General features: G+C 38.1%; 1 protein-coding gene across 3 annotated transcripts in view; it reads left to right on the top strand.

Moving 5' to 3' along the window:
* The window catches only part of NELL1 (neural EGFL like 1), an 814,467-nt gene extending 788,833 nt beyond the window's left edge, over nt 1-25,634 (top strand). For all 3 annotated transcript variants that reach the window (XM_055317810.1, XM_055317809.1, XM_055317808.1), the window contains 4 exons: nt 6,752-6,945; nt 20,729-20,905; nt 23,384-23,608; nt 25,173-25,634. In XM_055317810.1, coding sequence (XP_055173785.1) covers nt 6,752-6,945; nt 20,729-20,905; nt 23,384-23,608; nt 25,173-25,223 — 647 coding nt within the window. In that variant the 3' untranslated portion in view covers nt 25,224-25,634. The remainder of the gene's footprint in view (nt 1-6,751; nt 6,946-20,728; nt 20,906-23,383; nt 23,609-25,172) is intronic.
* The last annotated feature ends 931 nt before the right edge of the window (nt 25,635-26,565 follow it).

The raw sequence follows: 26,565 nt of genomic DNA, 5'->3' as shown, positions 1-26,565 counted from the left end.
ATGTCTAGGACAGAGTAGATGCTCAATAAACATATGTGTACTTAGTAAATTGATGATTGGTGATTAGCAATTGGGTGAATGAAGAGGTAAAAGGATGAATAGGGCAGTATCATATCCCACCAGGGTCAAGAAGAGAACGCTTAGACTGAAACGACAAATATTGTAACAAATATTGATTAAAGGAGGATGGTTTTGTAAACTAAGGGTCATGAGAAACTTCAGGATTTAGACTTTGAAGAGAGAGTTCTGTGGAAGTTTGCAAACATTTAGGAGAGGAGGAAGAAGCGTAAATGGAGGTGTCTGTTAGTGGTAGATACTGGAGAAATAAGACCTGGCTCCGGAAAATAGGTAAGGAAAGGGTGAGCCCAAACAAGCTGTTTTCTTTTTCTCTTTCCTTTGCGTAAAGAGAGAGTCTACTCAATCAAAAGAAAAGGGGAAGACCCACTGATGAGTAATAAAAATTACACACTGAGCAGTAAGAGAAATATTATATGAAAGGGTTTCTTCTGACTCAAGAAAGTGGAGTGGAGGCTGGAATAAAGACGAGCTGACCCTGGAAGGACGTTGGAACTTCTTCCTAAGAGATACATCATAGCATCTCAAATAGACTAAGCCACCACTCACTTTTCTTTTAGTCTTTACCTTTTCAGGCTGAACACCTCATGTTTCATTAAAGTGAGATGAGTTTAAGTCCCAGGTGATGGATCTCTTTCTGATGGGTCCTGTGTGTGTCAAACCCATCTTTAATAGTCTGTGTTCTAAAGGGAACATGGTATCCAAGTACAGGATGACTAGCATGCCCTAGAACATGGCTATCACCTCTCTTGTTCTGGACCTGAAACTTTCTGTGCAGGTTACAATTTCATTCGCCTTGTATTTTGCAAGCCACTTCAGACCTCAGATTTCTTATTTCTTTCGCTTATTTTGCTGATGTGCAGTGTGCCTATTTTTCCCTGTAAGTTTCTCCATGTCACTGTAAAAAGCAATATTGCTTTAGCTGTGGGAGAGGCATCTGCACCCTATCTTGTCTATCATTAATAAACCCCCAAGCTCTGTTCTCATTTCCAAACAACTAATGTCTGGTAATGATTTCCAAGTCAGAACACACACAGCTGGATATTCAAACCCCAGGTTACATTTTGTTTTCTGACACATCACCTGTTTTGAGTTTGGAAGTAAGACTAGATGTGTTATGAAAGTTATTCAAGAAAGTAGAATATGGGGTAATGAAAAAATTTCCTCTTTTGACCTAACTGCTACCAAACCCCTGACAAAAATGTTTACCTTGATCTCTGAAATCAACCTGCAGAACTTTTAGCTCCTGAGGCAGGTACCACCATTGCAGCTGTTATGCTATTAAAATTTCCGCAGAGCCATTTTTCTCGAAGGATACGAAAATTGTTTGAGGCTAGGTTGGGATTGGTTTGATTGCTGCTGATATAAACATTTCTGGATTGTGTTTTCTTACATGCCCAAATAACCTAAGAACCTCAAATTAAAGAACAAAGCAGATTGACTAGACCCAACCAGACTTTTTTTAAAGCAAAATTGAGTACAATAATAACAGCTTTCAGAAATTGTGAGAATGTCAATGCAAGAAAATTAGTTCTAATGTAAGCTTAGCCATAGAATTTTATTGCGGAAATTCTCATCTGAGCATGGAGCATTTAAATAATGAATTTACAAGGAGAAACACAAGGAAATCACAGAAAGCCATCACTTACAATAAGAAAAAGCAAGTACACTTTAATGATTATAGATTTGAGTGTGGGATATTTTGCCTGATTTTTGTTTCATTGCCTCTTTGTCAATGGAGGCCTGTCAGATGATTTGGGTGAGTATCTTGGGTGAATGTCTTTGTGTTTGCTCAGCAGAGAACAACAGTTGCAATATGTAAATAGGGTGCCTCTTCCCTCTGGATGCCTTGGGATATGTATAATAGATTAAGTTGGCTTTGTGCAGAGCAAACAGGTCTGTATTACCAAGAATATGAATGATGTCGGTTTCCATAATTGCTAACATCTGGCTTTCCATAAATCTGTTAAATTGCATGGAAGCAGAATTAGATTTCTGTGTCATAAGTAAAGCAATTACATGGAACTCTGTAGGCAATATGGTTCTATGTTCAACTGTGAAATCCTTTCATTTGGGAGCAGCAATAGCAAATCCAGGTTTAGTCCCCTGTTTTAATTGCACACACTAGGTATGTTCATCTTTATGCTCAGGTGTCTTAATTCATTAGGGGAAAACACTGCCAAAATGCTTGCAACTTTGTAAATGAAAAAATAGTCAAATGTTTGAAAAGCAGATTATAGTTGGCCATAAACTGCCAATTTAGAGATGATTTTAGAGAAGACCATACGTTAAAGATTCTTTTGTCGCTACTGGTTGGAATCTTGAAAGAACTCTTCTTTCTGAAGTGCTTTGTTAATGGGCCTTCTCTGTCCTTGTTCTCAAGCATTTCACAGGAAACTAGAGTAGAGAGGGAGGACGGAAGGTTGCCTTCCTACTTTAGTGTAGTTACTATTTTGCTATATTTCTTGTACTTTGAACCAGTCTTATGGGCTTTTCCAGATGAAAACTCAATGATACAATGTATTCTCGGAAGCGGAAGGTTGCAGTTATGTCTTATGCTTACTGAATACCCACGAGACCAAATTTTAGTAAAATAGACTTTATAATAATAATGGATTATAAACTTCCTAGATTTAAGTAAGTTAAATCAACACGTTGTTACAACCACAGTGCATTCTGTTGGCACTGAGAAGAGAAAAAGAAAAAAAGATTTAGTCCTCACTCTCAATGAGGTCACTATCTATCTATGGAGATGCATATATTAAATATGTAACTCCTAGGAAATAAATCCCTGGGTAGCATTGTGGATAAAGTACCGAGTCGATAGTGACTGTTTTGCAGAATGAAAAATGATGATACTTGATTTTGAAGACTGCACAGGAATGAAGACAACAGAGGAAGTTAAATGCTTACCTTATCAATTAATTAATTTGTATGCAACCCCTTCCATACAGGCTAAGAAAAAGTAGAGTAGGTATGGAATACTCTAGAAAAGGCATATGCACGGCACACACAGAGGAAACAACATGGACTGATTGTTGGATAAGCCATTGCTTTTGAACAAAAAGGGAGGAGATAAAAGCTAACAATTGAAGTTAGATCAGGGCTTATATGATAGGTTAGGAATTTAGATCTTCTATTACAGATGTCATAGAACCACTGACAGGTGGTAAGCAGAAGAGTGACATGGACAAATTTGCTTTTTAGAACACCACTCCCCTGTGAAAGGTATTTAGAGCAATGATTCTCATCTGGCTGAACAGAGCCCAGATGTCTGGATCCTACTTTACACTAATTAAATCAGTCTTTAGTGGTGGTGAGCCTGGGCAGTAATTTTTAAGGTTCCTCAATTATTTCTGTTGAGGCCACAATCAAAAATCAGAGGATTAGAGTGAGAATTGGTTGGAGTCAGGGAGACTGAATCGGAGGCTAATGCAGTAGTTGGGAACAAGTATGAAGAGCTAGGCTAATACAGAGTTCAGGGAAATCTGAATTTTATTTCTTATGATTACATGTGTGATGAGTCATCAGTTTATCTATCAATTTATGCTCTATCTGTATCTCCTAGATATCCAAACTAGATTGTAAATATGATGAGAGAAGTGTAAGACCAAATATTTTGTCATTTTAAGCAAAAACCGAGGAATGAGAATAATGCAAACATATCATTTTAGTATTCTTCCAAGATAGGATGTACCACCAACATTGTCACTGCAGTGGGAGTTGCTATAAACATTCTTTAAGTCAAGAAACAAATATTTGAATCTTATGTACAGTTTTATTTGAAAAGACCATAAATTAGAGTGCCTGGGTGGCTCAGTCAGTTAAGTACCTGACTCTTGATTTTGGCTCAGGTCATGTTTTCAGGGGCATGAGATTGAGCCCCATGCCGGGCTCCATGTTGAGCATGTGGAGGCTGCTTAAGATTCTTCCTCTTCCTCCCCCTCTGCCTCCCCCTCCCCCTCCGTCTCCCCTCCTCCTCCATCTCCGCCATGCCCCCTGCCTCCCTTATTCCCCCTTTGCATGTGCATGCACATGTTCATAAATAAATAAATAAATAAATAAATAAATAAATAAATAAATAAATAAATAAATAACAATGAATTAGTTGGTTATGATTTTAAAAAGGAGATAAATGTCAGGCTAAATAATGTGACCAAAGACCTACAGAGATGTGTAAAATGCCTTTTACGTAGTAAGCACTCAATTAATTGGAAGAGCATGGTTTTAAACAGGGATCACCTGATTCCCACATTCAATGCTACCGTTAACTGGGAAGAGTTAGAGGAAAAAGACTGGGGAGATGAGAAAGGTCTCTAGGTAGGAGCACCATATGATAAAATGTGTTGAGAATAGCAGGGGCCCCGTGAGGAACAGTGGAAACAGTGAAGACATAACTGAAGTCAGATTATAGTTAATTTGGAATCTAGGTATTATAATCCAGGTTCATTTCCAGTTTTCAAAAGAGAAATCATTAAATATCTTGACCGAGACTACATTTGATAGAACAAACACAAAAAATAAATCTTGGAATAAGTTAGCTTCCAGAAATATTGCATGAACTCTGTAACATTTTCTACTTTTTACCTCTGTTGTGAATCCAGAAACAGTGCATGCAGTAAGGGAAGATAGGTCATTTACTTCTCATTATTTTTAAGTTACAATAGTTTCAAAATTCTAGCAAATTTTGAGTAATTATATCATTCACAGAATTTCAACTAAAGAGGATCCATAAGATCTTATCCTTGAAAATGAGTTGCAATATCTACAGGGTAAATAGTTGAAAGTAGATAAAACCACACAACATTCTTGTATTCTGACTTTAGAGACCTTGAGTTGGCACAGAAAAAAAAAAAAAAAAAAAACCTCTAGTGTATGTGTTAGGCCCAGGGTACATCCCTTGCTCTAACATGGTAGTAGAAGTATGACCATTTATTCATCTCTGTGCCTCACTTTAATCTTTTGTAAATGAGAATAACTATTTCCATCTTGCAGTTACATGGCATAACTCATGGGGAAGCTTTGAAAAGCTTTGAAACAATATGTAAGTACAGATACTAGCAATAAAATTGATATTATGCCTTTAAACACTTGATTGCTTTGAGTATTTTAAAAGAAAATGCCACTTACATTTTTTCTTTAAGCCTGTAACCCTTAACCAAACACCTACAACATTGTACATATTTAACATGAAATTTAGATGTAGAGTAAGTTAATTTATACTGTTCTTATTCTAACTTACTATAGGAGTTAAACCTCCCAATCATGGGGCTCCTGGGTGGTGCAGTTGGTTGAGTGTCTGACTCTTGGTTTCAGGTTGGGTCATCATCTTGGGGTCATGGGATGGAGCCCTGTGACAGCTTCCATGCTCACATAGAGTCTGCTTGGGATTCTCTCCCCTCTTTGTCTCTGCCCCTCCTCCCTCTTTCTCTCTCGCTCAAATAAAGAAATATCATTTAAAAAAAAAACCCTCCAATCAGAGGCCTACCAGTAGTTATCTACATATACTTCTGTGTTCCTTCTTATTACTCACCTTCAGAAGGAGACAGTGTCTTACATGTCATCATCAACATTTGTAATACCTAGTGTGCAAAAAAACTTGTGCGTAGAAGACTTGGTAAAAATTTATTGGCATCATGTTATCATCTGAAGGATAGTTGAAGGACATGGTGGTAGATTAATCAGTGGAGCACAAGACTCAGACAAATGACCAATATCTTTAAATAGAGTAAAGATTGTCATAAGTAAGAAAAATCAACTAGACTTTTCTGGAGTGCTCTCAGAGCTAGCACCAATAAGTAGAAGTTACTGGAAAAATATTTCATTTCCATTTAAGGAAGACATTTCTTAAAGAGTTATTGACTGCCTTTTGAGGTAATAGATGGCCCGCTTAGAAAAGGCTCCAACCAGGACTGGACAGCTATGACTTTGAGATGTTGTTAAGGTCACTCTAGCTTTGAACATCAGGGTAGGCTGACTGGATTTATGCTTTCCTTCCATATTTAGCTATCATTCAAAACCAGCAAAATATATGTGTCTTCCATCAACATGCCTGCCATAGCCCAAAGATGGGTTTTGTTTTGTTCTGTTTTGTTTTTGTGAGAACAAAAATGCTTTTGGCCATCAGTATAGAGAGGATTTGATTAGGCAAGGCACCCCCCAAGAATTATTTCCTCTTCTTTCACCCTTGGCCTAAGGATCTTGAGGCAGTCTAATTGGTTCAGGGTTGTCCTAATTGCCCACTTGTTCCTACTCAGTGGCTGTTCACACCTTTACTAAAAGAGCCAGCTCTCCATAGGGTGTATCCACACTGTTAATGAATTAGCACTATTTATAGCCTCTGGATGGTATAGTTCTTGAGAATATCCTAAAACTAGCTTAGAGCTGCTACTGGATAATTTAGTAATTGGAGTCCCTATAGTAATTAGCTATATGACAGTACGTATTTCACTTCTGTAACCCTCGGCTCCATTATGTGCAAAATAGAGATAAGAAAAGATGCTCCTATACATCTTTGCTTTGCAGAGCAAATGAGGTAATGCGTGTGAACATCTTGGCACGGTACCTGGCACAAGCTAAATGCTCAGCCATGTAAATCAATGCTTTTGTAAATGATCACTATTTTCTATTAACAATCTTGGCTAGATTCTAAAGCTCTGCGCCTTCTTTATTGCAGACATTGATGAATGTGCTTTAAGAACGCATACCTGCTGGAATGATTCTGCTTGCATCAACCTGGCAGGGGGCTTTGACTGCCTCTGTCCCTCGGGGCCCTCCTGCTCTGGTGACTGCCCCCATGAGGGAGGACTGAAGCGCAATGGACAGGTGTGGACCCTGAAAGAAGACAGGTGTTCTGTGTGCTCCTGCAAGGTGAGGCTAGTAGAGGGCAGCAGGAATTGTGACTCTTCTTTTCCTTCCTTCACTCTCTTCTCCTTTTTCTACCAGGTGTTGACTTTTGGGCCTCCTGCAGTCTCTGTAAAGACTTCCCCTGTTCCAATCCCTGGGACAGCTAGTGATGATGCTGAATGGCAGGCAAACTTATTTTGAATTGATCATGCTGTTAGTGAGAAGTGAGGTGTAGAGTTGAGAGGAGACCGCAGAGCACAGAGGGGAGTGGGGCGGAGAAGCCAGTGTTAGTCCTCCCACCAAGAGCCTGCAGTGTCTTTCAGGCTGGTTGAGTGAGAGCTTTAATGAGCCCTCATCCCACACTTATACAAACTTGCTGACTAAAACTACTCTTTGCCTGAAATGATCACCTACATGAACTCGCTCATTTTTGTGGTGACATCACCCAGAAAAGCAAGGCTCACAGACTTTCCTTCTTCCGGTAGTCAGAGACAGGGAGACCTCTATTCTGAACAAATGGTAATGATAGTATGAGGCCTTCTGGTAAATGATATCTTCATTTTCATTCTCATTGCTAGGCTGGCTATTCCTTACATCAAGTTGTTTGGAAAAGTGAGTTTAATGTTTATAAAAATAAAATTTTGTCATCACCCAGTTTTGCTTTATGCTTTGCAAAATGGGCCTATTAAAATGTTTGATTTCCTTGTGCTTTATTTCTTCTTTTGTGGATCTTGCCTATTCATTTTCCTTTGATATTTCTTTACTGTAGCTCTTGCGTTGTATTTTTATGTCTGTTGGGATGGGACTTTTTAATCTTGTGCTTTATGGGCATTGGAGCCACGAGAAGTGACTTGTTTAGCAGCCTCTTTAAGGAGCTGGTATCCTGATAAATCAGAAACAGAGTTGGAAAGTCATTCAATTCGCTCATCTGCCTTCAAGTCTGCCACACTGCCAAAAGACCAGGGGCACCTATTTAGGAAAGCTAAACCAAGTGTTGAGATCATTACCCCATGAAGTGCATTTTTTACCCTATGCGTGCATCTAGTTCCACACATCCAAATATAGGTCCAGTGACCCCATTTACTGAATACCTCCTATGTTCCAAGCATCCTGATTTAAAAACAGCACATCACACTTAATGCTTATAACACAACTTCGAAAGATAAAGCTTTAAGTTTTAGGGCAAGTAATGTGCCCAAAATATCACATGATATAAATATCCAGCCTGGAACTTGAAATCTACTGGCTTACCCCAAATTTCATAGTTTTCTTATCTGGCCACATGTCCTGTAACACTCTACGGATGGATGTCTGTTGATATATTTTAAACTAATTAAACAGTCAATCCAACTTGACTGAGCTCAAACTCTAAACTTAGTACTGTATTAATGACCATGTGGGGTACTGACTCAAAGGGCAAAGTTTTTAGAGAAGGAAAAGGTTATTCTGGTTTAAAATAGTTGAGATTTGTGGAGACAACTAAGTCTCCATTCAGCCAGATAAACAAGAATGAATTCCTTTATTAGTTCATTTCCAGAAAATATTATTTTTTCTCAAACTTAGGAGGATAATCACAACCTGACCCCAAATCCTTTTTAGGCTTTATAGGTCTCCAGTCCCTGGAATAAACAAGAGATTTTAGTTGAGTCCTCACTAGTGTATGAAACCAAAATTTATTTTTCAGTTTTTGTTTTATTTAAGCCCATGGGAAGGAACTTACCAATCACTAAAACTTTCCATAGTTTTTTAATTAATTGTGTTAATAATCTAAGGGGTGTAAGTTGATTTATTTTGACTCCTAAAATCTCTCCAAAATCATTAGAATTAGACTGAAATTGCCATAAAAGATGAACAATTCTTGCAATCCTATAATGTTCACATAACTCACCTCCATTACTACCCCACCCCTTAATGAATAAACTACAGGAAGATTTCTTTACATAAATCTTTTGTTGGTTTCTTTTTCAATTGCATTCATTGCTCATTAACAGCATAGCTTACAGATCTTGTGGAGGGAGAGGAGGGCCTGGATTTAGGAACTAAATTAAAAACCCTAAGTCAAATTCTGTAGGCAATTCCCAAAAAATTGAACTTTTATGTGACCCTGCTTCTTTCTTTCATTATTTACATCTGAAAGTGTTTTATTCCAATTTCACAAGAAATAGCTTCAGCACTTAAGCATCCAAATGGACAATAATGACATCAACTTGGAGGCTAAGAAGTAAAATCCAGATTGGGACATAAATCCTGGGTCTTTAACCATACTCTTGTTTCAAATTCAAATAAAACCAAATCATATAATAGCAGAATTACACAAGCCAACAAAGGGCAAAAGCTTACTGTTAAAAGAAGGAGAGTCAAACAGTCTACAGATTCAACACAATCCCTATCAAAGTATTAATAGTATTTTTCATAAAATTAGAATAAATAATCCTAAAATGTATATGAAACCACAAAAAAATGTACGGAACCACAAGGCAATCTTGAGAAAGAACAAGGCTGGAGTAATCACAATCCCAGATTTCAGATATACCATAAAGCTATATTGATCAAAACAGTATGGTACTGGCACAAGAATAGACATAGGTCAGTGGAATAGAACAGAGAATCCAGAAATAAATCCATACTTAAGTGGTCAATTAATCTACCAAAAAAGAGGCAAAGATATATATGAGTGAAAAGAGAGTCTCTTTGATTTATGGTATTGAAAACAATGAGCAGCTACATGCAAAAGAATAAAATTGGATCACTTTCTTATATCTAACTATCTTATACATAAAAATAAACTCAAAATGGATTAAAGAACTAAATAGGAAGCCTGAAGACATAAAAATCCTAACAGAAAACATAGGTAATAATTTCTTTGCCATCAGCCTTAGTAACATCTTCCCAGACATGTCTGCTCAGGCTAAGAGAAACAAAAGTAAAAACAAACCACTGGGATTATGGTTATTTCTAACAAAATAGCTGGCTTTGGCACAGCAAAGGAAACCAGTAATAAAATGAAAAGGCAGCCTACATACTGGGAAAAGATACTTGCAAATAATATATCTGATAAAGGACTAATATCCAAAATATATAAGTAATTGAGACTAAACACCTATATATATATATATATATATATATATATATAAAAGTAATATCCTATATATATATATATATATATATCCAAATGGCCAGAGTCCTGAAAAGACATTTTTTCAAATAAAACATACAAATGGCCAACAGGCACATAAAAAGATGCTCCATTAATCACTAGGGAAATGCAAATCAAAAACCACAATGAGATATCACCTCATACTAGTCAGAATGGGCAGTATCAAAAAGCTAAGAAATGACAAATGCTGACAAGGATCTGAAGGAAAGGGAACCGTTATGTACTATTGGTGGGAATGTACATTGGTACAACCACTATGGAAAACAGTGTGGAGGGTCTTCAAAAATCAAAAAATAGAAATACCATATAATCTTACAATTCTACTACTGGGTATTAACCCAAAGAAAGTAAAAACACTAATTCAGAAAGATACACACATTCCTGTGTTTATTGCCACATCATTTACAATAGGCAAGTGTCCACCAATAGATGAATGGGTAAAGAATATGTGATATACATATGCACATATGGAATAATGAAATATTAGCCATTAAAGGTAATGGAATCTTGTCATTTACAACAACATGAATTGTCCTAGAGAGTATTATCCTAAGTCAGAGAAAGATAAATACCATTGATTTAACTCATGGAATCTAAAAAACAAATGAACAAAAGAAGAAAAAAAGAATAAACATACTCATAAATACAGAGAACAAACTAAAGGTTGCTGAAGGAGAGGGAGTTGGGTACGTGGGTGAAATAGATATAGGAGATTCAGAGGTGTAACCTTCCAGTTATAAAATAAATAAGATGGAGATGAAAAGTGCAGCATAGGGAATACAGTCAATAATATTGCATGGTGACTAGACTATTGTAGTATTGGATAGTGGTATTGTGGTATTGTGTATATTGAGTAATATATACAAATCAATATATTGTCAAATCAATATATTGTATATGTGAAACCAGTATAACATTGTATGTCAACTATCTATGTTAGCAAATTGAACTTCGACAGAAAATAAATAAATAAAAAACAATGCTTAGGTTATCAGGAAAAAAGGGTGAAGGCAGGATAATGGCATCACGAAATTCTCAGGCAGGTTCAGATAGAGCCACTTTCATTCAATGATGGAAAAAAAAACTAATATGGGATTTAGGCATAGATACTACAAAAATGGGGGTGGAGAGTGAAGGTTAAGAATCCACGCTTGAACAAAATTAGATCACACAACTGAAGAAACATTTAGATAAAACTTTTCTAGCCCTTCAAAGTAAAGCAAGAGCTCAAACAAGATAGGCAAAGAGGCAAGATCATTAAACAAGGAAAAGAGAAGGAAAGTGACTCTTGGAGAATGAGTTGAAAGGAAAAGCTATGCAATATGAAGACTACCTCAGAAGCTTCATCGAATCAAACCTGTACTGCTGCCACGGAGAGGGGAAAACCCATCGATTTTGATGGGGAAAGGTGTAGAAGAAACGTAAGTACATGATGGATATGGAATCTGGCAGTAGCAATGTAACACGCAGTGGGTGCTCCTAAAGAGAACACAATAAATGGAACAAAACAATTTTATAGATAGAAGAACGACTGTGATCTGTACACCAAAAGGATTCACATACTATAACAAACCCAATAGGTTTAAAGCCATCAGGATTAGGGCAAGAGAAGGTCAGCATATCATGGGAACTTTCAGGTTGGCTTCAAACTTTCCTTCAAAGTTCAAGATGCCAAAAGACAGTGGAACAATTATTTGCAGACTATGATGTGGGAAAGCCTGTGAGCTTAAGAACTCACAAATTCTTCTTACATTGTATGCTCTAATTGATGGAATATCTGTTAAAAGAAAAAAATCAAAAAGTTTACGGCTATGAAGAGAAAAATCTATACCAGCAAGAAGTCAGAAACCTCTCAGTCTCATACACAGCCAGGGTTGTCATATCATAAAGAGATTAATAGCTGCTTTGTGATACTTCACGATTGTTCTTCAGTGGAGAATATAAATGTGTACTGACTGGCATGCCAAAGGTGAAATTGGTGCATTTATCCCTAGGGTGCTTTTGGTGGTTTTGTTTGTTTGTTTTTTTTTAAGCCACTAAATTAAAATCCTTTTATCTTCATATTTTGACCCAGGGCTTATATTAACTGAGGACCATAAGCCTCTTTAAATAGTTTCAAAATAAATATTCTTCTATATGATTCCTCTATTATACTTGGAAGATGGAGTATCATCTCCCTCATTTAGACTTAGAAGAAAATTGAATCTAAAAAGTTGACAAAGCCAGAAATCAACCTTTCTCGCCTTAAACTCTTATTCCTGGGTTTTTGTTCCCTTCCCTTGAACTCCTTGGAATTTTCAATTTCCAGGCATTCTACCAAGAACAAGAAGACCTGGATTCTATTCCTGGCATTGTTAGTAAGTGGCTACGTGACCTTGAGCAGATGACTTAGCGTCAGAGCCTTTTCCCTCGGCTGTACAATGAGAAGATTGGCTAGATGATTTCAGAAGTTCTCTCTGGCTCTAAAATTCTATAAGTGTGAAAATACCTGCTAGTGACATTTATGCCCTGAGTATTTCTGTTTCACTCTTTCCAAAATGTTTTAGTTTGTGGTTTAATACCATTATTCATATAGATCTTTCAAATCCTTTCCAGGATTTTTCTCTTTTCCTTCTTGCCAGCAGCTGGTATTTCTACATTTACTTGGCAGTAAGTATTATGTATACATTTCTTTGCATACTGTACACTGAGATAAGATTAGTATGTCATCATGTAAAAATTATTCTTTCAAATTCTCTACAATACAAAGACTGATAATTTGGGTCAATTTCATATTTGAAGGTCTAAATATTGAAATGATTTAAAAGTAACCTGGATTATACAACAAATTTCATTTTTTTAAAAGGTTCATTTATTTATTCATGACAGAGAGAGAGAGAGAGAGAGAGGCACCTGGGTGGCTCAGTGACTGAGCATCTGCCTTCGGCTCAGGGCTTGATCCTAGAGTCCTACGTTCGAGTCCTGCATCAGGCTCCCCACAGGGAGCTTGCTACTCCCTCTGCTTATGTCTCTGTGTCTCTCTCATGGATAAATAAATAAAATCTTTTAAAGAAGAAAAACAATTAAACATCTATGCTGATTATTTATTGCTTTTTATCCCATCATCTCATTGTGTTGTCTTTTTGATATACAGCATGGAAATTTTAACTTTATATAGAAAAAATATTCGACAGAAAGGGTTGATAAATAATAGGAAAAAATGATAGAGTTAGAGTGAAATTCTTGTCAAAGTCTTTCCCTAGTTTTTGGTTCTATTTTTAATTTCAGGCCAGCCTTACCATGACAAGAAGCAGATCAAACACCTCTGATAAATAATTAAGAGGTCTATGAAAAAGTGCATTTAAATAGGTACTATTGAGTGCTGGTACATTGTATAGCCCACCATTGCTCCTGTAACTTAGCCACATATTATCTGAAGTTCTGATGGTATTTAGAAAAGTCTTAATTTGATTTATAAAGGACACATGGAAATGAAGAGTTCTGGTGTGGAAGAGAGGGTAGGGGGAACAATGTCATTGGGTAATTCTGTATAGATACTTCGGGGCAGTCCCTTCCTCTGCCCCAAGATCTTCCTCCAGTCATAAGGGTGGAGGTAGAAATGAGCCAACATTTCTTACATGTCTGGCACTATAAGCATCCCCTCATCCTTTGACAACAACTTCATGAAATAATTATAATTATCCCTTTACAGAAGAAAGAGAAACTCAAGTTTCACACAAGTAGATGGTGGCAGTGAAAGTGAATCTGAGCGATCCATGACAAAATGTCTAGGTCTCCATTTAAGAAAACGGATTCCCAGCCCTACTTCTCTGCTGGGTGTGGTTCTGTGAACTCTGCAAGATATTTTACATTTCTGAAACATGTTTTTATCAGTAAAACTGGGTTAACACCTACAGACACATTTGCTGTGAGAGTGAACTAAGATAAAGATATCGAGGTACTCAGTTCAGAACCTCGTAGATAGCTGTCGCTCCATGAGTTATCACTGACCCAAAAAAAGAGTCAAAGTTATTTTAAAGACCACTACCCCCCACCCTTGAGAGTGAATACACCAGGTTAGCTGCTAGTGTTTTGTGCCAATTGAAAAAGAGGTCTTGAAACATGTCCACAATTTGATGGAGTTCAACAATACAACCAGGCCAGCAAAAATGGATTTGGGCTTTTGTTTAGATGCCATAATGCTTCCTACAGTGACAGTGATTTTATGGACCTTTAAGCCACTTAGTTGATTAGGCACAGAAAGATTGCTGAATTGCTTGGAACCCATGTCCTTTTAGCATTACCCAGACTACAGATACCCAAAGTGAAAAATAGTTCTCTCTCTGGACTTAACCCCTAAATCTTAGTTACAACCCAGTTTCTTTTCACAGATACCCATCTGTGGCTCTTCCATTCATAAATTTGTCAAGGGCTTTAGGAAGGCATCTTTTTTCTAACTGTGCAACATGAGAAGATGAGAGATCTCAGGTTTACTAGCTTCTAGGAAACTGCAGCATTTTAGTGTGAGCATATTTAAATTGTTGGTTATGGAGCTGCATAGCAGGCAAATGGATACACAATCTCCTGTCATGCCCTGGTAGAGTCATGAACAATTTGTTATAGGAACATAGGGGAAGTATACCCTATTCTAGGAAGATACAGAAAGGATTAAGGAAAGATGTCACAAAAGAGGTGATCTTTGAATGAGGTCTTCAAGGTTGAGAAATTTAGCCAAATGGAGATGTGAGGAAAGTGAACCCCAAACAGAAGGAAGAGAAGAACAGAGATGCAGAAACATTACATATGTTCTGTTAAGGAAAATGTAAAGTAAATGTTGAGTTTAGAATATCAGAAAAAAAAAAAGAAGAATATGGGAAGGTGATTACTGATGATAAGCCTGGAGATAAAGGCTAGGGGAAAAAAAAAAAGGCTAGGGACACAGCCAGACAGTGGAATTTAGACTTAATTTGTGGGCTGTAGAGTATCATGACTTTTTGTTTAGGATTGGTGTGGCCCAATCAAGGGGTGTTCTACAGTATGATAGAACGACTGGGGAGACCAAAACTAAATGGAGAGGTTCCACTTACGGTGAAGGAAAGTTTTGGAAGAGTAAAAGCTGAGAATCTGAAGGAGGGATAGAGAGGTAAGGTCACACGAAAGATAACACAGAAATTAAGTGATACGTCCTGATGAATGATGTCAGACACTCGACCTCTGAGGCAATGTGTACGTACTCTCATTCTGTGGGCAGAAAAGAAGGTCCAGAGTGGCATGTTTAAGACTTACCTGCCCCATTTTCTTGGGCTAAAGATTTCAGGTGCCACTGACAAGAGAAAGAGCCACACTGGATAAATGCACACTGTATTTGCCCCTGCACCTTTACCTACGGTGACTACTATTAGTAGAAACTGGAAAATCCAGTGGCAGTGAAAGAACAAACTATGATTTGGCCAGATTTCATTTCTGTGCTTCCTGCAGCATTGTTTTGTTTTGTTTGTTCATTTCCTTAATTGAAAAGTGAATAGCATTCATCCTGAAACTAAATGCGGTACTGAGGACTCAAGCAATACCAGGTCTTGAGTTTTTCTGGGAATGATAGAGGTGGATAGGGAAATGGATACTGTAAATAACCAGTACCCCCCTGACCCCCACCCCCCGACCGTCCTGCATCATCAAAAAGTCAGAGTAAAATTGCTCTGGCAACATAGAAGAGGATAAAGGAGGATAAAGTAGAGATTGTCTGAAATGCTGGCCAGTTGTCCTGGCCTCATATAAGCCTTTGCCCACAAGCTAAGGAAGTTGGCCTTGGTAGGGAAGCCTAAGTAGTTCCTTCAAGCAAGAAGAAAGCTCTATCTGCCTGGAGCTAACAATAAAATAACCCTGGTGTTCTCCGTGTGGCACTCACTCACAGAGTGAAAAGAACAGGGATATGTCAGCTTGTGCCTGGGGTCAGGGTAGAGGTGAAATTTCTGTATTTACTCACAAAAATGCTTTGCTCCCTAAACCTAACCAACAACATTGTGTTTCCTTTTCTTTAAAAGATGAACAAAACGACAAGTTTAGTTTGCCCTCAAAACCCTAGGGGTCCTTTCAAGGAATAGGGTCTTCTTTTCTATTCCCTGACTTTATACTTCCAAACTTTGCAGTTCCAAACCCTGCCTTTCATTGGGTTGAAACTGTCTTATTTTAATGAAGAGGAAATCAGGTCCAGAGAGGGGAAAGGACTTTTCTATACAGCAAATTAATGACAAGATAGGAACCAGACTTTACTCTGGAGGGTTATATGCCATGCTAATTCCCTGATGGACTGGGTTACTTTGTTTCTCCATCAGAGATTCTCAAACTTTCCCTTGCACCAGAATCTTCTTGGAGGCTTGTGAAACCTGGATCACCGACTCTACCCCTAGACTTTCTGGTTCAATAGGTTGGGTAAGAGCAATTTGAGTTTCTATTTCCCAGGAGATTATAATGCTGCTGGCCAGAGGACCATACTTTGAGAACTGTCGCCCCTGAATTCCGATTTCAGTTTGTGTGAAGTCCTTTCATCCTACCCTTCAGCCTCCTCAGGATACAAGGAGGCAGCGTATTGGAGACTCAGTGTTTCTCAGTGTTTTTTTTTTTTTTATTTATTTATGATAGTCACAGAGAGAGAGAGAGAGGCAGAGACACAGGCAGAGGGAGAAGCAGGCTCCATGCACCGGGAGCCCGACGTGGGATTCGATCCCGGGTCTCCAGTATCGCGCCCTGGGCCAAAGGCAGGCGCTAAACCGCTGCACCACCCAGGGATCCCGAGACTCAGTGTTTTATAGGAAGTCCAGAGTAAAGTCTGGTTCCTATCTTGTCATTAATTTGCTGTATAGAAAAGTCCTTTCCCCTCTCTGGACCTGATTTCCTCTTCATTAAAATGAGACAGTTGGATTCAATGACTCTTAAAGTTTTTATGAGAGAGGTGCTAATAGGGCTAATGGACTAGTTGTGGGATATAACCTGAAGGCAGAGTTAATATTTTGTAAAGAAGATTGCGTAGCACGCCGCAATAAATTTGTATGTGAGAAGATAGAACAGATGGGTGGGTCCAGAGTACCACTCCTAACTCTACCCTTCATACCAGAGATCAAAACATATTTTCTGTAAAGGGCCAGACAGGCTTTGCACACTGTAAGGTCTCTGTCTCATTACTGAACTCTGCCATTAGACTGTGAAAACAGCCACAGACAATGAGGGAAGCTGTGTTCTAATATAACTTTATTTACAGAAATCGCCAACTGGCTGAATTTGGCCTGTAGGCATCAGTTTGCCAAACCCCAGGTTATATTATTATGCAGTTTACAAAAATAATCTTACCTAAGTCCACCTTCTTGATTTAAAAGCTTCAAGACTAAAAAAATAAATAAAAATAAAAATAAAATAAAAGCTTCAAGACTAAAAAAATAAATAAATAAATAAAAATAAATAAATAAAAGTTTCAAGACTGGCAGAAAAATAAATGATGTTATGCAATCTGGAGTAAATAAATTAATGTGTCAACTATTCAGTAATGCACTGTATAATTTATGGTATAAAATCTGTAACTTTGCGTGGCATAATAAGAATTCATTTTCATTTGCTGGGAAGGTTTATGTCCTTCTTAAAATTCAGGGGCAATTTAAATATTATAATGGTTATTAATTGTTTATAGCTGAACTTGCACTAATAAGCTGCATAAAAGCATTTAGCTTCTATGGCAGAAGGGTGGGAAAATATATTTTGGCTTTTAAGTTGGGCTTGTTCTGGCCACCTCAGCTGGGATAGAGGTCAAGCTTTGGGAATGAGCCCAGAGATCGACCATGAGAAGGATTGCTCACCATCCTTGAGCTCCATTTTCTTGCCAAGTTTGGATTCTAGTGTGATTGTACTCTGTGAGTTGAGGTTTTGTAATGGCATTCTCACTGAATTAATGGAGCCACCTGTGACATTTTCATTATTAAAAATGATTTTCTTGACAGTTACTCTGTAATTCAAAAGACAAAATGAATATAGCCATTGTTCTAAAATATGTTAGAAACTAAGAGGCCCTATTTGGCATTTTCACATAATTGATGAGATATGAAATTGCTTTATTTTATACTAACCCTGGAGGCTATCCACTTATTCTTATTCATTCTTTTAATCCCCACTTGCAGAGAGAAACCTGACATTCTGTTTGGGCCTCATTGCCTCTTCTGAAAGAATCTGTCTCTGTTTGATATGGTTTGTGGACATAGCTGTGTGGGTTACTGAGGCCCAGTCCTTCTATACTTTGGGGGAGTGATATTGTGACCTCAGTAGTTGAGCTGACCAAATAGTTCTATGTTATAGCTACCATTACCTTTCTTGAACCTCTTGACTAAAATAAATCACTAGGGAGTCATTCTGGGCAATGATTACACAAGCAAAATATGTTAGCGAGTTAAAATAAAGGGCTATTGTTGGAAGATTCCTAGAATCTGGACAGTTCTTCATCCAGCCTAATCTCTGACTCAGTTCACTTAACTTGAGTGTGTATGTGTTTGTATAGTCTTTCCTCCCTTGATATTTGGAAAATTATGATTTATTGTCATTTCTTACAGCAATAGAGAAAAGCATTTTTCAACCTGTTATGTTATTATATATGTAGCCAGCATGTCTCCTCTCCATTCTCTATAAAAATGGAAAACATTTAAAGATTTCCGCTTTAGCTGACAGTAAACTTGTCTCAGCAAGCCCTGTCCTATTCAACATTGTAATCAATGAAGTAGATGAAGACCCTGCGGGCATGTCCATCAAGTCTGCAGATGTCGCTAAGCTGTGAAGGAGGACAAACTGTGGTGGGTGACAGAAACAACATTTAGAAAATATTGTGACAGGCAAGAGAGATGAAATGGATCTAACAAGGTGAAGTACTGTAAGGATAAACATCAGGTTTTACAGTTGCCAGCCCCAAATAACTAAGTGCAGAGGATGGGGCTAGGGCTTAATGAGGTTTTAGTCTTCATTAAGCTCAATATAAATCAACACCATGACAGAACCATAGTAAGTGGGGAAGTAAATATTGAAATCAGGCTGCATTAAAGAAAGTACAGTGCTTAAAACAAGATGATCGTGAGTCCTAATTCACTATGTTGGTCAGATTTTTACTAAAGAATTATATTTAGTTCTTTCACTCAGATCCCTCATTTGATGAACGGAGTATGAATCATACTCCATAGAATTATCAAGATTAAATGTGTTAATTCATATAAAAGGCTTAATACAAAGTATGGCCCCAAATAAGTGTTAAATGATGGTAGATTATTAGCATTATTTTTAATATTAGTACTATTGGAAATACTTAAAACTGTTGAAGATAAGGCAACAATAACAGTGAAAGGACTCAAAACTAGTGGGACTGGTTAAAAAAAAAAAAAGAACTAGAGATGTTTGATCTAGACATGAGATGATTCACTGGAGGCGTAAATCCTGTCTTCCAAGAACAAGAAGAGTTGAAAATGTGACACAGGGATTGGGAGTTGTGTGACTAGCAAGAGCGTGAACAAAGATCAATGGGTAGAGGCAACAAGAAGTCCAGTTTTTAACATTCAGACATGAACAGATGCATACTTCGAATGCCTTCCATCATGGTGGTTTCCTTGAGACTCAACAGCGTCAAGCATGGGCTTGAAGACTTGAATATGGTTGCTCTAGAGAAGGTTCAAGGGTAGGTCCAGAAGGCTTGCTCATGTGCCCTTTAGGTACCACTGGCTCCGAGAGTCTTTGGTTTTGTAAATATTCACCACGGCAGTTATTACTGTAGATGGTGGCCACAGGTCTTACCTTACATTTTCAGCATCTTTATTGTCTAAGGTGATAAATTACTGTGAGCAACAGCTGTATAATGGGGACGTGCTGCAAATGTGCAGTCTTACCGTTTGAGTGCTGTTGAAGTTCACGTCTTTATGAGTATGAGTGTTCAGGGCCATTACTCCAGAAATTGTTCGGTGCCTATTATTTGGGCAACTGCCTCAAGGTGGAAAGTGGCACGTGATCAGAGCCCCTTATAATAAGCACCTTAGAGCCTGTCTTGCAGAAAAAGAATTGTTTTGAAACCAGAAGTCCCGACGTGCTCCTCAGAGATCGTGGATTCCATGCTGGGTAAATCAGTGAGCATCTCTGGGCCTCAGTTCATTCTTCTGTAAAAAGGGTATAGTCAGACTTCCTCCCAGAGTTGAGACAGAGGTAAAATTCAATGAATGCATCCGAATGCATCTCATCATATCATTGTGAACTGGGAAAAATAAAAATACAAGTAGCATGTTTTTCCCCTCAAACAGGTTCTTGAGTGTATATGCATTTTTAACTGCTTAGTTGAATTGTCATTTTTGCTTAGAAATGTGACTTTTTGGAAACATTTAGGAAGAATTTCAAAGAATATGCTGACATTTTTAAACTTGGAGATATTTCTTTCTCCATTTCCACTTGGGCTGCTCTGCAGGCAAGGTCAGGGGAAGACAGGGTGTGTGTGTGCGTGCACGCAGGTGCATCTGTTTTGAACAAAATGAAAGGTGGCCAGGGGAGTACTTTGACCTAAGAAATCTTTCCTATGAGCTCTGTAAAGTGTTTATAAGGTTTGCTTTTCGTAGTGCCGCTGCCTCATTTCCCTAATGATGTAACCTCCTTAACCTCATTTCCAAACAGGATGGAAAGATACTCTGCCGACGGACAGCTTGTGATTGCCAGAACCCAAGCGTTGACCTTTTCTGTTGCCCAGAGTGTGACACCAGGGTCACAAGTCAATGTTTAGATCAAAATGGACACAAGCTCTATCGAAGCGGAGACAATTGGACTCATAGCTGCCAGCAGTGCCGGTGTCTGGTATGTCAGCTTCCCTGATGGGATGTTGTCCCTTTTCTCTGGAAGGGTTGCAAACTGTTGCCTATGGGGTTTAGTTTCCTGCTATTTGCAATCCTATTCGGGGAGCTTGAGTCCTGTGGCTACTAAGAGGCAAATGCTCTGCTTAAAGACCTTCAGATTCTACTATTTTAAAACAGTATACAAAGAGGGGACGGGAGGGGTGATATAGGCAGTGGGGATTCAGGAGTGCACTTGTGATGAGCTCTAGGTGATGTAGGGAATAGTTGAATATTGTACACCTGAATCTAATATAGTAGTGTATGTTAACTCTACTGGAATTAAATTTTTTTTTTAAACATGAAGCAAAAAGCAATACACAAGACAAAAAGAATGTTTATGGGTCAGATCTGGCCCAACTTAGGTTAGTTTACAACTGCTCCTTGTTGGCGAATCCAGATCAAGAAAAATCCCTGCACGATAGCCTTCAAAGCCTTGACTGAGACTTGTAGTTCTGTTAGAGCCAAATCTTTGATCTCTTGGAACCTATTGAAAGCTTCAATATGAAAAATAACAGAACATAGCAGAAATATCAGGGATTGAATGAGAGACACCAAGAACTCAGTCTTACTTCTGCGTCATTCAGTCTTAGCTCCGTGTTATTAATTTGAGCAGGTCCTCAAATTGCACCGATCATTCTTTCCTTCATTGCACACAGTGGAATACCTATTTTGTAGTTCTGCTGTGAAGATGAGAGAATATATTATATGAAGCACAAATATACTATTTGGTGCATAGGAGGTACTTAGGGCACAATAGTCACTATTGGTAACATCTCCGAGATTGAAAAATCTGTTTTGAATGCCAAACCTTCATATTGAAAAAAAGGAAGGTAACTCTGGATCTTAATATAGAAATACTAATGGCATAATCAGATTTGAGAATGTCCAGAGGAAAAAACTTAATTTCTGGACCTGGCTCTTTTTGTTTCAGATTAGACCACAAACAAAGCTTTCAAAGGATGCAAAGACTGTTGGGAAACATAATCATAGTGAATACGATGGTCCATCTGTGAGGAAGTTGTAACTATTGGAATCAAGTCACAGCCAAGTCAACTTGTAATAGAACCAGTTAGCTGCTTTTGATAGTTTAACTTTTGCTGAAATTACTAATTTAGTCTATGGATACTGTATGAAGACAAGCCTTTAGAAAAATTGAACTGTAAATTTCTATCGGATTTTCTAAAGTCTCCCGGTGAATGTGCAGATCATCTTAATAGAATACATTCTTTTGAATCATTCCTGATACTTAAGAGTATAACCCAGATATATTCAAATCAAAGCCATTTTCTTTCAGGCTCCATCCAAGGGCAAATAAAGCCAATACAACTATAAAATTTGTTTTCACATAAGTCTGGAAAATTGCATTTCTTTTTCAAGAAGCCAGTCATCAGGCACCTAGAAGAATCGGGATTAATTTCAGACATGAAATTTTCATAGAATAAGTGTTTCCACTTCCATCCCCAACCCCTAAGGTTAATATTTCCTGAGAAAACTGAAGATGGTGAACACATAGCTTAATCACTACTTGAGTATAATGTGGGTCATATTTAACGACTATTTATCAAGAGTTTGCATGTGCTAGACTCTGGATGATGAAGTGGTGAGCATGATAGACATAGTCTGTCATCAAAGGCCATTGTTTTGTGAAGCTGACCAAGTAATCAGATGTGAGTTTGCGTAAATTATAAAGAATTGTCATGATAACAAAAGAGGCTGCATAGAGAAATAGTTATAAAAAAAAAAGAAATAGTTATAGGCAGCTCAATGGTGCCACAATTGCCAGATTCTGAAACCCACAGAGGCTCCATCTGAATTGTGACACCTTGCTACATGTTAGTGATGTCACTAGCTACATGTCATACTCAAAATCATTCTAAAATAGTTCTCTTGATATCGCCCAATCTCAATTTTAAGTCTGATCCTAGGAGCTCAGTTTATGATGTGGTTGAAATATTATAGTGCCTCACGTTCCCCTTTGGTCTTAAGAGAAATTAATCCCTCTTTAAACACTAACCAGCACCTTATCACCTCTTCACTTATTTGCTCATTCGATTAGCATTTTTTGACCAAAACCCTGCTAAGCACCAGGGAGATAAAGAAACAAGCCCAAAGCCTAAAGCCTCAAAACTTAATCTGGAATGTACTGATAATGATGATAAAGATCATAAGTATGAAGATAAAAATAATTATGGACTGCCATTGGCGCGTAGAGACAAGACTTGCCCCATTTTTGGGCTGCAGTAGACAGTCAGCAAAAGCACCCTGGAGGAGGTGATAGCTGCAGTAGCTCTCCAAGGAGGAAGCATATTCTCCCCATAAAGGTGGAAGTAAAAACATTCAGTAAGGACAGTGATGAGAATTACCGTGTCCCCCTCGGGACTTTGGGAACAAAATTGTGCCTAAGAACAAGGATGAGCCATTTTTGGCTTTCTCTCTACAGGAAGGAGAGGTAGACTGCTGGCCCCTCACTTGCCCCAATTTGAGCTGTGAGTACACAGCCATCTTGGAAGGGGAGTGTTGTCCCCGCTGCGTGAGTGACCCCTGCCTAGCTGATAACATCGCCTACGACATCAGAAAAACCTGCCTGGACAGCTATGGCATTTCAAGGCTTAGCGGCTCAGTGTGGACAATGGCTGGATCTCCCTGCACAACCTGCAAATGCAAGGTAATTGGAGGTCCTGGGAACAATCAGGCCTTGAACAGTTGTCAGTACCTGCAGGTGGCCCATTCCTGATGTTTCCGCATGCACAGATTCCGAGGGGCAGGGTGAAAACACAGGCAGGCGTTTTACTTCTCGCAGGAGGTTAATATGTCTGAATGGATCATAGCTGCTCCGGGTTTAGAGGCAAACTCCAAATGAACATGGAACAAAATCGTCCCTTCTCTTGCCTTTGAACTACAGATTTTTAACAATTGACCCCAGGACCAATTATGGCCAATTTAAGCTATTTTGGCCTGCATAGTAAAAAGAAAAGAAAGAAAAGAAAGAAAGAAAGAAAGAAAGAAAGAAAGAAAGAAAGAAAGAAAGAAAGAAAGAAAGAAAGAAAGAAAAGGGATCTCTTTTCATCCTGGAAAATTTTATAAGCTCTTCCATGAAACTGTCAGTGTCAGAAAAAAAAAAAGTGTTCTATGACGTTGTTTGGTTTGTTTAATTATCACAGTGCCTAATGCGGAAACCTGAAGTTCCTGCTGCAGGATTTAATTAATTGTGATTATTTTTCTGTCTTTTTGGAGGAGTTCCCATGAGGGATCCTCACATGTCTTTGAAATTAAAAACTGACCCCTTCCTGCCTGCAACGCTTGCGAAGAGCTGTGACTACAGCCGGCTTGAAGCAGGGGGTAGGCAGTGTCCAACCTCTGCCAAAACACCTGTGCGAGATGCCCATGATTAAGCACATTTAAAATATTAGTCTATTTGGTTCTATCAAATCCTTGTTCAGTTTCAGACCTCAGGGGAAGGAATGACTGTTTTTATGGCTGTGATAAAGGTGGATTCTTTTCTGTTTTCTGGAAAGTACCATCTTAAGATTCAGCTCCAATAGAAAAAGGCTGATATCAAACTTTACACAGCAAAAGAGCCATGGTCCTGGGCATACCTTCAGCCCCAGCAAACAAAATGACCGGGGGATGTGGAGACTGTGTTATTTAGTAGTATTTCTTTGAGGTCAGGTCTGAGATTCGTTTAGGGGGATTAAAAAGGTATATTTACATTAATGCATTCCTTGATTTTTAATGAATTTCCAGCCATTTATATATCTAAATATGTACTGTTCCTTTCATAGTTCCCATGACAGACTGGATTCCTAATATGCAAACCTTTCTGAGACCCATTTCGGAATTGCCTTCAGGTCCTTGTGGCACTTCTGATTAGCTTTGTTAATGGCAAATTATCTTTGAGGGATTTACTTTTGGAAACAATTTTATTTAGAATAATCCCAGTGAATAAGTTGTATAAACAACCTGGAACTATAGAGGAGTCCCAAACCTGGCTTGAGCTCAGATATGTTAAATTGCGCTGCCAGCAGGAGCTAGCAGGAGGGACTCTAAAGGATTTCATATGTCCTTCCTTCCTTTCCACTCCTCCTCCAGCATTTTTCTTCATTTTTCAGTAGCACTCGTGGAGTTTATGTCAAAACATAGGTATGGTCATTTCGAATATGAAGATGCACACTGCTGATTGATTTATATCCTCTGTCTCATTTGGCTAACACTTCTGTCTTGATGCACAGAATGGAAGTGTCTGCTGTTCTGTGGATTTGGAGTGTCTTCATAATAACTGAAGTACTTAAAATAGACTCATCGTTGCGGGAGAAAAATGGACGAAATGACCATCCAGCATGGTGAAGAACAGGAGTTGGTGTTTCTTTTGTTTTTGTTTTTGTTTTTACCACAATTACCAAAGTCCCGTCTGAGGAAGGTGTTTGGGGGTTACCTCTTGGACCTATCACTTTGTTCATTCTTGCTAACCTAGTCTAGGTGACCTACAGTGCATTGCATTTAAGTCTATGGTTGTTAAAAGAAGTTTCCCGTGTTGTAAATCACGTTTCCCTTATCAAATCATTTGCAAATACATTTAAATGATCTCATGGTAAACGTTGATGTATTTTTTGTTTTATTTTGTGTACTAACATGATAGCGAATCCGCTCTTAATTTATTATTTTTTTTCTTGAGTTTTGGATCAAATTCTACAAATAAAGTTGCCTGTTGTGATTTTGTCCCATCCACTGTATACTTAGTATTCAGATCCCTGTGAAATGTTTTGATGAATATATGTATGTTGAGTCTCACTGCATCATACTTGCATTTCAAACTGTTGAACACACTTAGAACCTCACTCATTCAGCTTCAGGTAAAAGAAATTATGATATATTGAAGAGAGGAAAGACCACAAAGATTATTATATAATTATTTTTAGAATAGCTTTCTCCTTCCTTTTGCACACAAAAGCTTATGCTGAGTGAAGTAAGTCAATCGGAGAAGGACAAACAGTGTATGTTCTCATTCATTTGGGGAATATAAGGGAAGGGAGAAGAAATGTGTAAGTCACAATTTAGAAGCAGCAATGCTTACCACCTTTCCAGGCATTGAAAGAGAAAGAATCTTTGCATTTGTTTTATATGGTAATTGATAACTTCCAAGGGACTTGCATACCGACTAACACAAGTTAACCTCCTAGCACAGGTGAATGGTATTCTTCCTACATTACAGAAGAGTAAATTAATGTGTTCTAGGCAACCAATTTGTTCAGATCTAGTTGATTTTATGGAGTGTTGGGACTGGTAACCAGGTCTCCTGATGCCTCCCCAGTGCATTTTCCTCTAGACCACACAACTACTCAGATGGTTAGAGGATGCCCTCCTAGGAAAAGTTATTTCTATGCTCATTAATGACTTTAGAATAGTGAAAGTTTTCATTTGAGACACTACCATATTTTCAAAAGTTAGCAGTTATTGAGTGATACAAAACAAAATGTGTAAATAACATTTTATCTGAGCTGAGAATTCAAACTTAGGTTGTAGTTTCAGGTAAGTCACATCTTAGTAATTTGTAATACCTAAGGCTCTTGAATTCATTATTCTGAATCGAGTTGGTTCATGAAATTTTGTTCACTTTCTCAGCAC

Source organism: Nyctereutes procyonoides, unplaced genomic scaffold (genome assembly GCF_905146905.1).
Source record: "Nyctereutes procyonoides isolate TBG_1078 unplaced genomic scaffold, NYPRO_anot_genome, whole genome shotgun sequence".
Classification (NCBI taxonomy): domain Eukaryota; kingdom Metazoa; phylum Chordata; class Mammalia; order Carnivora; family Canidae; genus Nyctereutes; species Nyctereutes procyonoides.
Note: the sequence above shows the minus strand (reverse complement) of the source record. Positions and strands in the feature narration are given on the sequence as shown.